This window comes from Aspergillus undulatus (genome assembly GCF_047715775.1).
Source record: "Aspergillus undulatus strain CBS 261.88 unplaced genomic scaffold BDV17scaffold_32, whole genome shotgun sequence".
Lineage (NCBI taxonomy): Eukaryota > Fungi > Ascomycota > Eurotiomycetes > Eurotiales > Aspergillaceae > Aspergillus > Aspergillus undulatus.
The window spans coordinates 25,306-39,569 of record NW_027396636.1 but is presented as its reverse complement, the minus strand read 5'-3'; the positions used below and the strand labels follow the sequence as shown (position 1 = coordinate 39,569).

The 14,264-nt window shown below is 51.3% G+C and overlaps 5 protein-coding genes across 5 annotated transcripts; 2 read left to right on the top strand and 3 right to left on the bottom strand.

Moving 5' to 3' along the window:
- Window positions 1-680: 680 nt before the first annotated feature.
- Window positions 681-5,489, bottom strand: BDV17DRAFT_266014 (putative cytosolic regulator Pianissimo). The gene is made up of 4 exons (XM_073758218.1): window positions 3,410-5,489; window positions 1,520-3,361; window positions 1,302-1,468; window positions 681-1,242 (listed from the first exon to the last, which is right to left on the bottom strand). Exons 1-4 carry the CDS (start codon window positions 5,153-5,155, stop codon window positions 1,026-1,028), a joined length of 3,972 nt encoding a protein of 1,323 aa, XP_073614426.1. The 5' UTR covers window positions 5,156-5,489; the 3' UTR covers window positions 681-1,025.
- A 126-nt stretch (window positions 5,490-5,615) lies between these two features.
- Window positions 5,616-7,794, bottom strand: BDV17DRAFT_266004 (prephenate dehydrogenase (NADP(+))). Its single transcript, XM_073758217.1, has 7 exons — window positions 7,616-7,794; window positions 7,188-7,248; window positions 7,020-7,131; window positions 6,821-6,969; window positions 6,162-6,761; window positions 5,968-6,099; window positions 5,616-5,914 (listed from the first exon to the last, which is right to left on the bottom strand). The coding sequence occupies exons 1-7, from the start codon at window positions 7,708-7,710 to the stop codon at window positions 5,756-5,758; spliced, it is 1,308 nt and encodes a 435-aa protein (XP_073614425.1). The 5' UTR covers window positions 7,711-7,794; the 3' UTR covers window positions 5,616-5,755.
- Window positions 7,795-8,051: 257 nt separating this feature from the next.
- Window positions 8,052-8,941, top strand: BDV17DRAFT_265996 (40S ribosomal protein uS11). The gene is made up of 4 exons (XM_073758216.1): window positions 8,052-8,143; window positions 8,212-8,284; window positions 8,365-8,525; window positions 8,585-8,941. The coding sequence occupies exons 1-4, from the start codon at window positions 8,074-8,076 to the stop codon at window positions 8,734-8,736; spliced, it is 456 nt and encodes a 151-aa protein (XP_073614424.1). The 5' UTR covers window positions 8,052-8,073; the 3' UTR covers window positions 8,737-8,941.
- Window positions 8,942-9,533: 592 nt separating this feature from the next.
- Window positions 9,534-10,997, top strand: BDV17DRAFT_292330 (AAR2 splicing factor family protein; the record flags this gene model as incomplete). The annotated part of the gene is made up of 1 exon (XM_073762342.1): window positions 9,534-10,997. One exon carries the CDS (start codon window positions 9,534-9,536, stop codon window positions 10,995-10,997), a length of 1,464 nt encoding a protein of 487 aa, XP_073614423.1.
- Window positions 10,998-11,001: 4 nt separating this feature from the next.
- Window positions 11,002-12,839, bottom strand: BDV17DRAFT_265990 (branched-chain amino acid aminotransferase, cytosolic). The gene is made up of 4 exons (XM_073758215.1): window positions 12,673-12,839; window positions 12,108-12,589; window positions 11,440-12,044; window positions 11,002-11,387 (listed from the first exon to the last, which is right to left on the bottom strand). Exons 2-4 carry the CDS (start codon window positions 12,520-12,522, stop codon window positions 11,205-11,207), a joined length of 1,203 nt encoding a protein of 400 aa, XP_073614422.1. The 5' UTR covers window positions 12,523-12,589; window positions 12,673-12,839; the 3' UTR covers window positions 11,002-11,204.
- Between the last annotated feature and the right edge of the window lie 1,425 nt (window positions 12,840-14,264).

The window sequence follows — 14,264 nt, the reverse complement described above, 5'->3', positions numbered from 1 at the left end:
GTTGAGGAGTCGCCGGCCAAGCTCCAGCTAAGATAAATAGCTGCGGGGACTGGCTGATTACATAGTACTTTGCATAAAGCTACATATGTATTTATGTATTTATGCACGTACTATCCTGCGATGTATTTAATTACTCCTCCGTACCAGAGGATAATAGGTAAAAGGTAAGGATCTAATTATAGTCTAGTCGAACATGGTTTCCTGAACTTGAAAAGATATGCGAAGTCTCAAATCGGAAAGCGAGTTGTCTACATGCGTAATATATATTATTCTTGAAGCACAGCACTATCAAGAACACTGTGCTAGAACAAGGAGCGCTCAGAAGCAGTGACAAAAGACGCACCAACTACACTCAGAATGCAAAAGCATATCCTCTCGAGCATAGTACTCTAGCTGTTTTGTTTATATTCAGGTCTGAAGTCGAGGGTCATTCGGGGAACGAGGCTCAGCAACCATGAGCGTGCGCAGCCTGCGGCGCTTTAGACGACGAATCCCCGCGCACAACTGCTGGGCTCGACGCTGGATCGCTTGTCTATAGTAGGTGGACGGTGGAAATATGTTACGTCCGTCATGGCGGTAGCTATTCTGACGTCTCAGCTTCGACGCCAGGTTCCCAGTTGAAGTATGAGCTGTGCCACGACTGAGGTTCTCTTACTGTCTGGAGGTATGCTGCTGTTTGCTTAATATCGTGAATGTAGTATCATGTGGGTATGTACAGCGCAATAGAGTAGTAACTAACTCAGACGCATCTGCCGCTAGAAAGGAGGACAGGGAATAGATGTTAACCTCCGGAAGAAGACAACAGTTGGAAGTTAACCTAGAAAGAAGACCATAAAACCTAGAGACCCAAAAAGAAACTCCTCGAATGATTTGATACCCACACCAAACATCTGTCACCTACCAAAAAGAAAGGCTGAATTTGAATTGGATTGGTCATTGATAGGAAGGTGTCACATGTAGGAGATTGTTTTCGTTGCTCGTAACCGGAGCCGTTATGCTGAAGGAAAAGACGTGTAACGTGATGCTCAATCTACCGATGCCTGCGAAGAGCTTGTCTCCGAATCCGAATCAGACTCAGGCTTCGCCTCCTGGTCCAGCACCACCCGCCGCATGACACTCTTATCGAAGAGATCGAGTGCGAAGCGCCGAGCGGGTAGCCGGAAGTGATGACTTTCGATGATACTTAGTGTCTTTCGGAAGAGGTGAGGTTGGAGGAATCGGTCAAGCTCTTTTGATTTGATGCTGCAGTTGGGAAACTTCTTAGCTTCGAGTCAAACAAACTATGGACTTGCGATGCTTACCTATGGAGATCCGCTGCCGCTCTCTTGGACAGCACAGTGTTACCCATATCGGCGATCAGCTTCAGGATCTTTTCATTGACAGGGTCTGGATCTAATGTGGCGGCTTTGTGTTTCTCCTGCGACGTGCGCTTTGCTTCAGCGGGTCTGGAATAGGAAGGGAAGTCGACCTGTGCTTTTCAATCAGCGATAAATCCTCGAGCGAAGATACTGCAACGCACCAAGAAGAGCTTGCTAAAGTCCGTAGGAAGGCATAAGCCAAGCGAGTTTCCTTTTTGATCAATGGCCGAATCCCAGCCGGCTTGCCTCAAAACACCAAGACCATGCGGGCTGCGGGAGATTAAGCCCAGCACAAAGAACGCGGTCCCCTTCATCGTCAAGACCTCTGCACACTCCGCGATTTTCACAATATCTTGGACAAGCTTAAGACTTAGGAATGGCGCTCCGAGCTCCATAGAGCCAACGTTACCCACAGCCCAGAGACAGCCTTTGACTCTGAGCAGAGCCTCATGGTCCTCTTCGTCCAGCTGGAAATCTGAAATAGTCGCAGAGAATTCGTGGAAGTGGCCTGACTGCTCTAAAAGCTTGCAGCCTTCTGCAGTGCGCGCCAGTTCTCTGTAGAAATGCGGAGGTACTAGACCGATATCTTGCAGATCGACCAAATCTTCCGGCACCAGGCTGCTCCTCCGGGGCTGGTCGACATAGGCCCGAGACAAGGCAGCCTCGACGAGGCTCACGTAGGCATCATTTCGTCCTAAAAACCAGTCGTCCATCTCCTGCGTGATGTAGTCGAGTCCATCGAGGTAATGGTAGCCTACTGAAGTCGACAAGAAGCGTAGAAGCAGAGGTGCGCCAATCTCACCCAAATGGTCCAGAGCCGGTCGACACCTGACAACGAACTCGAGATAGTCGCGCTGATTGCATGCTTCCTCTAGAATTTTCACTGCTACTTGGCAGACGGCAACATCTGGGTCATATAGCTGAGTCACGAGGAGTTTAATAACCCAGTCCGCATCGCCGATTTCTGTAAGCGAGGGAAGGGCTACATTTCCCACTGTATACTTCCTCAGGAGCCTTGTCGCGAATATTCGAATTTCTTTGGAGCCGGTGGTAAGAGCTTTGGAAAGGATGACTCGAAGATGGCTTCCTTTAGTATAGTCCATGTTTCCCAGAAGCGTCTGGATAAGGTCGTCGCGATCTCGGAGTTCGCTGATGTGATAGAACATGTTGAGCATATGCCACCTTTCCATCATGGCGAGTCCGTTGGCGTCGCCGCTTAATGTTCCGAGCATCGCAAAGTAGCCGCCACTTAGAGTGTTTGACATTTGTTCCTTTGAGAACAGGGGCGTCGACGATGTCAAACCACTCATGTGATCTACCTGGGCAAGGCATTCGGCGATCTGCCGAAGCAATTTGTTTTCAGCCAGATACTTCGTTCCTTCTGTTGTCTGCACGAGACTGCGCATCAATGCGCAACCTGTGCGAACATAACGCTGATTCGGCTTGGTGTTTGCAAGCGCAGAGAACCTATATTTAAAAGGGCGATAGAACCCCATGAGGCGTTTCATGAACTTTGATCCCTTGATAGCTTCGTCTAGCCTCTTCGGGTTCGACAGGGGGCCTTCCACAATTTTGTGTATCAAGTCCCATTTCCACTTGAGATAGTTCACAGTATTCAAGACATGTGTCTCCAAGATAGCATTCCGAAACTGTGTCTCATCCATGGCGGGACTTAATTTGTCTTTGTTCTGATCTCCAGACAAAAGAGAGGCGGATATGTCAACATCCACGTTGTATCTCCCGGCTCCGTTAGTGATCCCGCCGAGAGACCGAGCCAGCGTTCTGTTGATGCTTTCGATTTGGTATATGGTAGACGTTGACACGTCATGATTGTCGACGTCAAATGTGATGGCGGGCGGAATCAAATGCGGCAGAACTTGGAGTTTAGCACTGACGCTTGAAGGTAAAGAGTGATGGGCTAGCTTCAGAACTTCCGTTAGAAGCAAAGTTGCCTTTCGCCTGAGCGATAAATCTTCTTCCTCTTCAATGAGATCACAAAGCGCCTATGCAGTGTTAGAAAATGGAGGATTCGGCAAAAGAGTGAGAATTACCTTCGACAGTCCAGCTTCGATCAAGGCGACGAGAATGAGTGTAGAAAAGTGAGCAGTGAGGTCGAATTGACTTTCACTACTGTCAAAGAATGTTCGAAGATGCCTTGTGTCAGACTCTGATCTCAAATTCGCAACTCGACCGTAGGTTGTGAGTCTTCGTCCAGCAAGGAACGAGGATGACCATGATGGGGGTTTAATCCTCAAAGCATCAAAAAGAAGTTCCATGATGAGATCCCTTGCCTGGGGATCTGGATAGTGTAATGACTCTAGGAGCGATCTCAGAGGCTTTGCCCCGTCTTTTCCGAGAATAACCAATCCTGGCCATGTCTTGAGCATTGCAGATATTGCTTTCGCGGAGGACTTTAAGCGTCCATTGCGGATGTTGTCTGATAATGAGTCTGTGAACGGTGCAAGAACAGCTTCGAGCTCGCATCCTCCCCGAAGATGAGTTCTACTGTGTGGGGTATCGAGCACATGTAGGAAGCATGTTATCAAGCTTTCCGATGCGCCGAATGTTCCTTCTGATAGGGCGTCATGTAATGGAGAGAACCCTCCAGCGTAAGATATTAGTTGAGGGTCCTTGACTAGGATTTCGGCGAGGGTCATGAGCGAAATGTTGCGGAGGCGGTCGTCGTGATGTTCCGCTACAGAGACGATTGTTCGTACAACGGCACGGGAGATCTCCTTGACGCCATCCTTGACATCCAGAAAAGCACGCACAAACTTTAGTGCCTGCTCCCGCTCAATGTTTGCCTTGCTTTCTTTGACCAGCGACAGAATAACTAGCTCATCTGTGTGAAGAGACCGAATAATCTGGAGGGATTGCCGATCCGCAATGGCATAGCGAGTCAATCGGTAGCCAGCTGCCACCACTTCTTTGCTGTCGCTCAAGAGCATAACCTGAACGCGCAAGCCAAATACAGACCAAGCCAGATCATACTTCAATGTCGGGTGCCGTCTGAACAGCTCGACTAGACTATTCGCCCGCTCAACGTAGTAATCGGGCGACATCAGTTCAATCTCTAGAGCCTGAAGCGTCTCCGCAAGCACATAGGTCGGCGATTCCATCTCCGCATCCACATCGTCCAAGCGCTCACCATCAGACATATTGGCACGGGACGGTGACCGTATTGAGCTGCGTTCGAAAAGACCGGACAGACGGCTCCGAGGAGGAGTTGAAGGCGCCTGCGCACGTAGTTGTTCCTCCTCAAGCTCATGATGCAGCTGAACAAGCTTGCGATTAGACGAGCTCAGCTCCGATTCCACCCTTAGTCTCTGATCCTTCGTTTGTTTTGGATTCTTAGTCAACAACACCTCCAGCATATTCTCCGTCCCTGTTTTTATCTTCATCTCTTTGGCAATCCTATCTCGTATCGCGGCCTGGCGGTCCTCCGTCGTCGGTAGATCCTCATAATCGACACTGCTGCTCGGTCTTCGTGTGTACTGAATATCGGGCCGTACATCAGCTCGCGGAGTTGTGCTCCGTGAAGACTTCATGCTCTTGAGTTCCGCACTAAAGCTCCCGGGTCCTGCTACGGAAGGAGCCAGAGACCCTACCCGCGGGCCGATGCTGTTGCTCCCCCCAGACTCCGAGCGACGATTCCTCCCTCCTCGCGAGGGAGGGGGCCCCGGCCAGCTGCCCTCCACAAGCCCATCATCCTGGCTAGATAGAGATCTTCCATCGCCTGCCGCCCGGTGTTGGATCGACGACGTCGCGGAGAAATTCGAGTTGTATCCGGACGCCATGGGGCTCCATCTAGCCGCAAACGAGGCGTCTCAATCACCTGTCGCAAGAGATTTTAGCAACGAAGATCCGCATTGAGTTCAGGACGAGATCACGGCAGGGGCGCGCGGGGGTTCGTTTTTCGAGTCGTCGTTGGGTTGCCGCAGTTGCGTGCTTGGGAGGGGAGAGCGTCGTGATTGCGGAGAAAGCGGTGGTCGAGTCGGAGGTGTTGAGGAGGCTGAAACTGGGTGAAGGTAACTGACAACACGGGGAGTGAGGGACTGAGTAACGATCGGACGGACGTTAATAATGATCCATTCCTCTTTTCAGCAGACAGGGCCATCCGCTTGCTGCATGCTTGACCGCTGTAGGCTTCAGGCCCGATAAGTTGACATGAAAGGTTGGCTTGGCTGGATGACTAACCAGCCTGCCCCATCGTGAGGTTCTCCAGACAAACCAATTAACTACTCTACCTACATGGCAGGGTAATATGCACCTTTAAAGTATGTACAGAATTGTTCTGACTTTCTACCGTTGGTAGCGGGTTGAAACACATTTTGGCACGTCTTAATTTACGTCGTGCTTGGCTCTCTCTACCAAGCCATGGCATCGTTGCATTGACATTACGAACTCTCATTACTCGTCTTCTCAAGAATTGTCTTCATCATCTCGTTACCAAGCTTGACGGCTTCGGCAAACCGCGGAGCAAAGTACTGCTGGATTCTTTCGAATCGGTCGCGGTACGACTCGAAGTCGCCGAATGAAACGCAGTCGGACCATGCCTAGATCAGGTCAGCGTATAGCAAAGAGAATATTGGCGTCGCATCAAACGTACCCTTGCCGCAAACGTGAATTCGAGGTCGTCCGACCGGAACGTCTTGTCGTCAATTGCTGTGTCGATGGCCTCGTTGAGGAGCTCTGGGTTACGAAATAGGTATTCTGTTACCCCGAGCCAGAGGCGGAAGAGCTGTTGAAACCAGTCAGTCCAATGCACTAGGTGGAGAGCCATGATGGGAGAGGATAACTCACCGGAGTCGAGCAGATCATATGATCATATGGTACAATCCCCAACTTCGACCAACAATCCACAATAGCCAGTAAACTAAGATGATTATTCGGCGGCGCCGCCTCCTTCGTCCCCTTGGACAGCGAGAACCGATCCAGGACCTCATCTTTGAGCAAAAGATCCTGCTTTTCCGTCCCCTCACGGAACACCGCCGCACCGGCAGCCCTAACCCTCGCCTTGAGTTCGTCTTTCTTCCCCTCAATCATGAGCTTGTAAAGCTCCGTCACGGACTCCGCGTACTGCCGAATCTGCTTCTTGGCGGCTGGGTTGAGGATTGCTAGCCCGGCATAGACGTGCCACTTGTTCGAGTAGATGCGCAGCGTGATGTTGATCTTGACGTTCTCGATCCCACCGACCCAGCGCGAGATCTCCCAGGGGAATTGCTCGTTTGCGTACCATGCTGTGCCCATGCTTAGGAAGGCGGCGTGCGTGACGGCCTGTGTGTCTGCTGTGATGCGGTCGTGCATTTCACCGCTGAGGTAGACGTATTTCGAGTTGAAGCATGATAGGACTTCCTCGACGAAACGGAGACTGGCGTCGCTTGCGCGGTGTTGTATCAGAACCTAGGCAGAGTCAATCTGAGCTCTGGCCAGTGCAAGCGGTTGGACTAAGGTTGACGTACCAATGGCTGGCCTTTGGGGTTCACTTGAGGACCATGCAGGGAGTGGCATGATAGGATTTCCACGTCTTGAGGAAGATGCTTATCGAATGCAGCCAGCTCGGGTGCCTTGCAGGACGTTTGACCGCCGACGATGGCGCCAACCTTCGTTGCTGTTGGGAGTTAGAGACTGGCTTGTGCCTTGGATGTTGGCGGAACATACATGGGCCGTACTCTGCGACTACCCTGTCGATAACTCCGGCCTCTACGCTGTACAGTATGAAATCGCTAATCCTTGAGACTAGGTGTCCATTCGGGTAAATTGTTACGCCACTCTATACATACAATGAGCTCAAGGACAGACAGCGTGAGCTGTGAGTCGAAGACGTACTTGTGCTTCAAATTCTTGCTTCAAATTATTATAACTATCGGGCTTGTCACATGCATTAATCCTTGAGGGTTAGTACGAATGTTAGTGAATATGTACAGAGAAGGTAGTATATACGTCGTCCTATTGGAGGAAAGTTAGCACGAGACCCAGACATAGTGTTTAGGAATCATGTAGCAAGATAGCGATAAGTGTTCAGACAAAGATAGTAAGGTAGCGAGGGTTTTACATCATCGACGGCCTGCCAGGTCACCAAACGCCAAAATGGCGCGGACTGGTTACTGTGGCAGACCATGCTCGAGCCAAATGCACTCGGGTCATCACATAAGGGAAAGTGTAGAGAATTCAAGCAGTTGCAAGGGAAACTTACCGAGTCGACGATTGGACAGTCTCACAGAGACAAACCAGAGAGGACAAATACAGATGATTACCTCCATCCTGCGGCACTCAACCGCTGGGCGTACATCTTGCCCATGTCGCCCATTCCGATGATGCCAATGGAGGCTGATTCCTTCGTGAAGCCCATGCTGATAGTACGCTGTGCTGCGAGTTGCGCAGAATACTCTGGTTGTATTGTTGAAATACTCTCAAAACGAGTTCTTGTCACATTGAATGACACTGCTGATTGTCAAATGTAACCGGCGAAGAAAATCTTAAATAGCACGAAAAGCTGACCGCTGACCGCCCACCGGCCCGACTTTTCTACCGAAGTCCGATACATGCCTCAGGCGCTCTTTTCTCGCTTGACCGTGTCAACAGCCAATCACAGAGCGTCGGTCGCCGGTAGGGCACACGGAACTCCACCACCGATTTCTCTGTATCTCCAAAGTTGACGCCAACGACTTCTTCTTCTTCCTTATATTCCATCTCACATCAGCAAGTCGACACAATGGCTCCCAAGACCAAGGCCCCCGCCGCTACCAAGGAGAACGTCACTCTCGGCCCTCTGGCCGGTGATGGTATGCGATTTTTCAGTCTCAAGTGTCAATTTTGATGCGGTCAAGTCTTAACAGAAATGTTTTTACAGGCAAGCTCGTCTTCGGCGTTGCCCGCATCTTCGCCTCTTTCAACGATACCTTCGTTCACGTTACCGATCTCTCGTTCGTCTACCTACCGTTCTATGGGCTTCGCAGGTGCCGATGGAATTATAAAGAGTGAATTGAAGCTAACAGTATTCCAGCGGTCGCGAAACCATCACCCGTGTCACCGGTGGTATGAAGGTCAAGGCTGACCGTGACGAGTCCTCCCCCTACGCTGCCATGTTGGCTGCCCAGGACGTCGCCGCCCGCTGCAAGGAGCTCGGCATCAACGCCCTACACATCAAGATCCGTGCTACCGGTGGTACGTACACACAATTTACCTCGGAAATGCGACGAGCAAATACTAATGCACTGTCATAGGTAACGGCACCAAGACCCCCGGTCCCGGTGCCCAGTCTGCCCTCCGTGCTCTTGCCCGTGCCGGTATGCGCATTGGCCGCATTGAGGACGTCACCCCTACTCCTTCCGACTCTACTCGTCGCAAGGGTGGTCGCCGTGGTCGTCGTCTGTAAGCATGTGCGAGTCTGGAGTGCGCATTTGTGTGCCGCTTTCTCTGGCTTGCTGGGGGTTTCTCTTGGTTGGTCTGGGTTGCGGCATGTATTTGCTAGTTAGGCCGCTTACCTGCTGCATGTGGATGGAATAAACGCGAAGAACGGCATTTTCGCCTGGTCTTCAATTTTACGTCCGTTATATGAAATAAAAGTCAGTTCACTGGAATTTTTTAGTCGATTTCGTAGACGAGTAATTGGTCTATGCAAGCTTTGTAAATATAGTGGAAATGATGTAGAGCCGGACTGTTTGCATGTTTATGTTTTTGTGGGAATGCGTCCAAGAAGTCGAGCTCAACGCTGTTTGCGATACCAGAAGTATGCTATCTAGAGATATGATTGAATCCCGCTCTCTTTCACCCCATCACGAATTCATATTTGAAGTTGTCGAGCTACGCACCTCAGTTCAGAAGACATTTCTCTAACAAAAGCTCGATGCATAATTTGCACTTGAACTCGGTGCCGCAATTAACAAAGCACAATGCACTAGTTGACTAGACACTTGACGTCAACCTCGCCGGATAAAATCTTCAAGTTTTCTCCCCGCATCTCCAAACCACCATTCCACCAAACATTAACATTAACAACCTCGAGACGAACACGCGCGCAACTATACCGAACCGAAATAACCGTCGCATGCCCCCAATAATCCTCTCTCTAGCTCTATTACCTCTATAGCCAACCGAACAGATACAAAATTTGTTCCGAAATCCATTCGCAATTAACCGCAAATCAACCGCAAATCAATCACCATACCTACCATGTCAACCACCCTAACCCCAACACCCACCCTCCTAACGCCCCTCCTCCCACCAAAAACCCTTGTCGGCATCGATCTGATAACATTCACATCGACGCCCAACTTCCACGGCATCCGCGATCTCCCAGGGGGCTGGCACTTCTTGTATACGGGGACAACGGAGGGGTTGAGTTTGCGGTTGGGCGGGTGGTTTTATACCAGCAAGGATAGCAGACCGAGCAACAGCAATGAGCCGGATGTCCTTGTTTGGCGATGGGACGATACCATAGAGAGCCTTGAGCCGTTAGGACCAAATCAAAATAGTGAGGGGATGAGGTATAAGGCAAATATCGGTGGTGTTTGGGGCTCAGGTGGGCTTTTCGGGTATAGGAGTCGGGTTCCGGTACCGGTTGCGGGCTTGGGGGCAGGGGCAGGGGCTTTACAGAAGTCTGGTACTGGTGCTAATGTTGCGCCGGTCGAGGTAGACGAAGAAGACGAAGAGGAAGGACGGAGAGAATGGGCCGCATTAACGGATTCATTATCGGAGGAGCTCCTGGATAGGATTACGGGGCCGCCTGGTGTAGATTGGGAAGGGCGGAAGAGGTGGGTTGTTACGTCAGGGAGTACGGCGAGGCAAGACGACGATGATATTCCTGGTCTCGGTGTTGAGAACCCAAGCTCGGGTTTGACCTTGGAGGGCGCCAATGCCATGACTACAGAGTCTGCGCCGGGGCCAGGACCAGAGCAACAAAGTCAAAGTCAAAGTCAAACCCGTCCAGAAGAAAATCCAGAAAGAGAACGAGAATTCTCCTTCCTCCCCGTGGACCTAAAAATGACCTGGCGCGAGGGCGCAATAGGCCGCGAAAGAACCGAAGCCGCACGTGATAAATCATATGCACTGGGCGAGATCATCCAGCGCGTTTCTGGCAGTCATGGTGATGGCGCTGGGGCCGGCGAAGCCCAAATCCTCGGCGAAATTCAATTCACATTCCTCATGGGCCTAACGCTCATGAACTACTCGTGTCTTCAGCAATGGAAGCGGCTACTACGATTAATACTATCTTGCCGACGCGCAATCGTCGACCGGGCGCGCCTTATATCCTCCGTTCTCCGTCTCCTTTTATTACAACTGAAACGGTGCGATGATGTCGAGGGTGGTTTGTTCGACCAGATGGGTGCTGAGGGTGGCGCAGAGGGAGCTGAGTTTTTACGGAAATTACTAAAGCGGTTTAGGACGGCTTTGTATGAGGTTCTTGAAGATGGGGATGGATGTGGCCAAGAGTTCCCTGTGAAGGTGGAGTTTGAGAAACTGGAAACTTGGGTGAAGAGCGAGTATGATTGGGAGCTGGATCGAGATAAGGTGCTCAGACGCGGAATGTTGCAGCTTGAGGATGGAGAGGAGGTGGAAATGGATATGGTTGATCATGAGGAGGAAGAGGAGTACGCGCCTGTTGTTGTGGATTTGGATGGGGAGATGCATATCTAATATTTAATGATTGAAATGATAATACCCAATTAACTTCTGATTTTTGGACTGTAGTATGTGCATTCATTGACATTGAATCAATAACTCATGATCTAAACGATGCTTAAAGCCCAACCCCATGCGTCGCGTCTATCATTAAGAGGACTGGAGCCTCGTCTATCGCTGGAAATATATACAACCCGTATCAAGTCGTGTGTCGTGTCTTGTCTATTTCTCGCTCTCGTTCTCAATGGTGTACGCCCACTTGTGGCTCTCCTCGCCGTCCCTGCCGTACATGATGGCCTCGAGCCACTTCTTGACCTGCGCCGCGTATCCAGCCGTCTGGCCGGCCTTGAGCAGCTGGATGTCCGTCTCGCCATCGCGGATGAGCTTGACGGGGGTGATGAAGAACTGCAAGCTCATTAGTATTCGTAGAGGTAAAGAATTGGCAAAGTGAGCATACCGCAGTTCCGCAAACAAAAGCCTCGACAACCCGCCCCTCCTTGTAAGCAGCCTCAACATCGGCAATAGTGAGCGTCTTTTCAACAACCTCCACAGGCCCAAGATCACCAACCGCCTTGGTAAGTCTCGACCGCGCAAGCTCAAGCACACTGCGTCTCGTCACACCGGGCAAAATAAGCTGGTTCTCCAAAGGCGCCGTAACCATCTCCCGCTTACCAGTCTCCTTGTTCTCCCAAACAATGAAGAAGTTGCTAGCGCCGGCCTCGGTAACCTGGCGATCTTCGCCGAACAGCCAGAGAATCTGGTCGAAGCCCTGAGCCTGCGCCTTGCCGTGGGCCGCGAGTGAGGGGCCGTAGTTTGCGCCGAGCTTGGCGTATCCGAAACCGCCGGGCCAGGCGCGGATAGTGTCGGGGCTTGAAGTAAGGAGTTTCAGGCCCATGGCTTCTCCGGCCGTGACCTTGAGTCTAGTTGCGGGGTCGGGCCAGGGGACAGCGATGATGAAGAGGGTTGCTTCAATGGGGGCTTGGACGCCAAGTTGTGTGCCGGAGCCGATGAGGGTCGGGCGGAGGTAGAGGAAGCGGCCGGGTTGGGACTTAGGGAGCCAGCCTATATCGACGCATATTAGTTTACGCTACCAATGCATTTGCTCGATGTGAGAGAGTAACGTACGCAGTCCGTCAATCTGCATCAACTTGGCGATGAGAAGCTTAAGCTGGTCGAATTGAAAGCTCGGCAGGGAAGCCCTGACAGCGCTGTTGGACAGACGCTCCCCGTTCAGGTCTGGTCGGAAAAGGCGCAGTTTCCCATCGTAGCCGCGGTATACCTTCATGCCCTCGAAGCATTCGGTGGCGTAGTGCAGGACCGAGGCCGTCGGGGCGATGCTCAGGTTCTGGAAGGGCTTGACTTCGGGTGTTTCCCAGCCATTAGCGAGAGTCCATCGGACAGTGACCATGTGGTCGGTGCAGTATGAGTGACTGAGTTCCTCCGGGGAACCGGGCGCAGGCACATCGCGGAGGTTGGTGGAACGAGTGATATTGATGACCGAGGCGTCTAGGCCGGCCGGGGTAGCTTCAATGGAGCCCATGACGATTAATTTGTATTGCGGAGACTTGAGAAATGATTGGAAAGATTGGAGAAGGGAATGAGAAGTTCTAAGAGCGAGAGAAATGGAGGTTAGTTATACATTGTCGTACTGAGTTACTAGTCACTGGCAGGGCGCGATGAGTCACTGTACCTAGCCGTTGAAGGAGCGCCGACTTCGCTCCTGCGTCAATTGATTGATGGTGCAGCACAGAGAAAGTAGGATCAATATGCGATTTAGAGAGAATTGCTCAGCTACAAGAGGGCGAAAGACTTTTGATCGCGATTTTTACTGAAAAATCCCCACCGCTCGCATTTTGCCCCTCGCCTGGCCGAGGCTAACCGAGCGTCAGGGATAGTCGCATTGTTAGTCGCGCGACTGGAGATATAAAGTACAGCCTGCAGATAGCATACGCATAAGCAATAATGAAAAAATAATTTGTCAGCTATGTATTCTGTATGTGCACATGACAGTTGGTGTGACTGCAAACTCCATTTGGCAGTCGCATATTGAGACCTGAGAATCAAGGCTCCCGAGGCATCCGTTGACGACACTGGGATTGGGACTAGCAGCCATAGTTATATCACAAAAAAAAAAAAAGAAAAAGAAAAAGAAAAAGAAAAAGGAAAAGGGGGAAGAAGAGAAAAAAGGGGGGCCGGGAAGGTTGTCTTCCCGAAACACGCGCATGATGTGAGTGAGACTGCGAGACGCGGAGCAGGATGCCTTTATGTGTGGCCGGTAGTGAGTACCGAGCCTCTTGAGATGCAGCCATCCGTGGTTGATTCCGCCGACTGTATCGTGGAACCGCCTCTTAGTCTATCCAAGGAAGTCATCTCCGGCCTATGACACAGCAAATCTCGTCCACTAGTGATCCGATCAGGCATGCGTTCTCCATATCCAGTATTCAGACGACAGCATCGTGTGGGGCGAAGTGTCACTTCATTGGGATGACTGCCTTCAACTTTTCAAGCCACTGACCGTTCGAGAAATCCATGCTATCATCAGAATAAACTGGTCCAATTCTGGTTACCCCTCAGGGAGGCTTGCATCAATTTTCCGGGGCGATCCCATCCAATAAAGTGCGATCTTGCTCTTGTTCGCGGGTTCGCCACGGCTCTGCGCGTACGGAGTATGGATGGCTTGGACGACCATCACTCGACGCGACTCGCTCGGTATCAAGCCCGTAATAACGTCCATATCCATCTCCCGTAAAACCGCAAATTCCTAAAGAAACCTGCCCAGCGCCTCAGAGAAAATAGATCGGCCAACAAGAAGCCGCGGACGATATGGAAGTGGACTGTCGGCATTCGGTGCTCTGTCCTTCGAGATCGTGGGAGTAACAGCCGGCTGGGACTTGATAGGCCTCGATGCTCGGATGTCATATCCGCCACTAGACCTCTATAGATGCTCCTTCCCTGCTTTCAATAATGCCCGTCGCCGGAATGGAAGTACATATTACGTGTCCGGGGTCCAATCTGCGGTGCCGACTGATATCATCAATTGATTTGACAAATTTTGACAGTCCATATACTCCGTTCTCGAGGTTCGTCGATCGACCTTGCGTCTAATTCCCTGGGACTCTCCGCCGCGAGCCTGTGTCGTTGCTTGCTGTGGCCTGTCTCCCTCGGTCTCTCCCACTCGGATCCACAAGTCTCTGTGCCTTTTTCCTATCTTGCTGGAAGTGACTGGAGAGGGCGCAGATCGGGGAGGAAACGAGCGTTGTGATGCAGGCTTGCAGTGTGCGT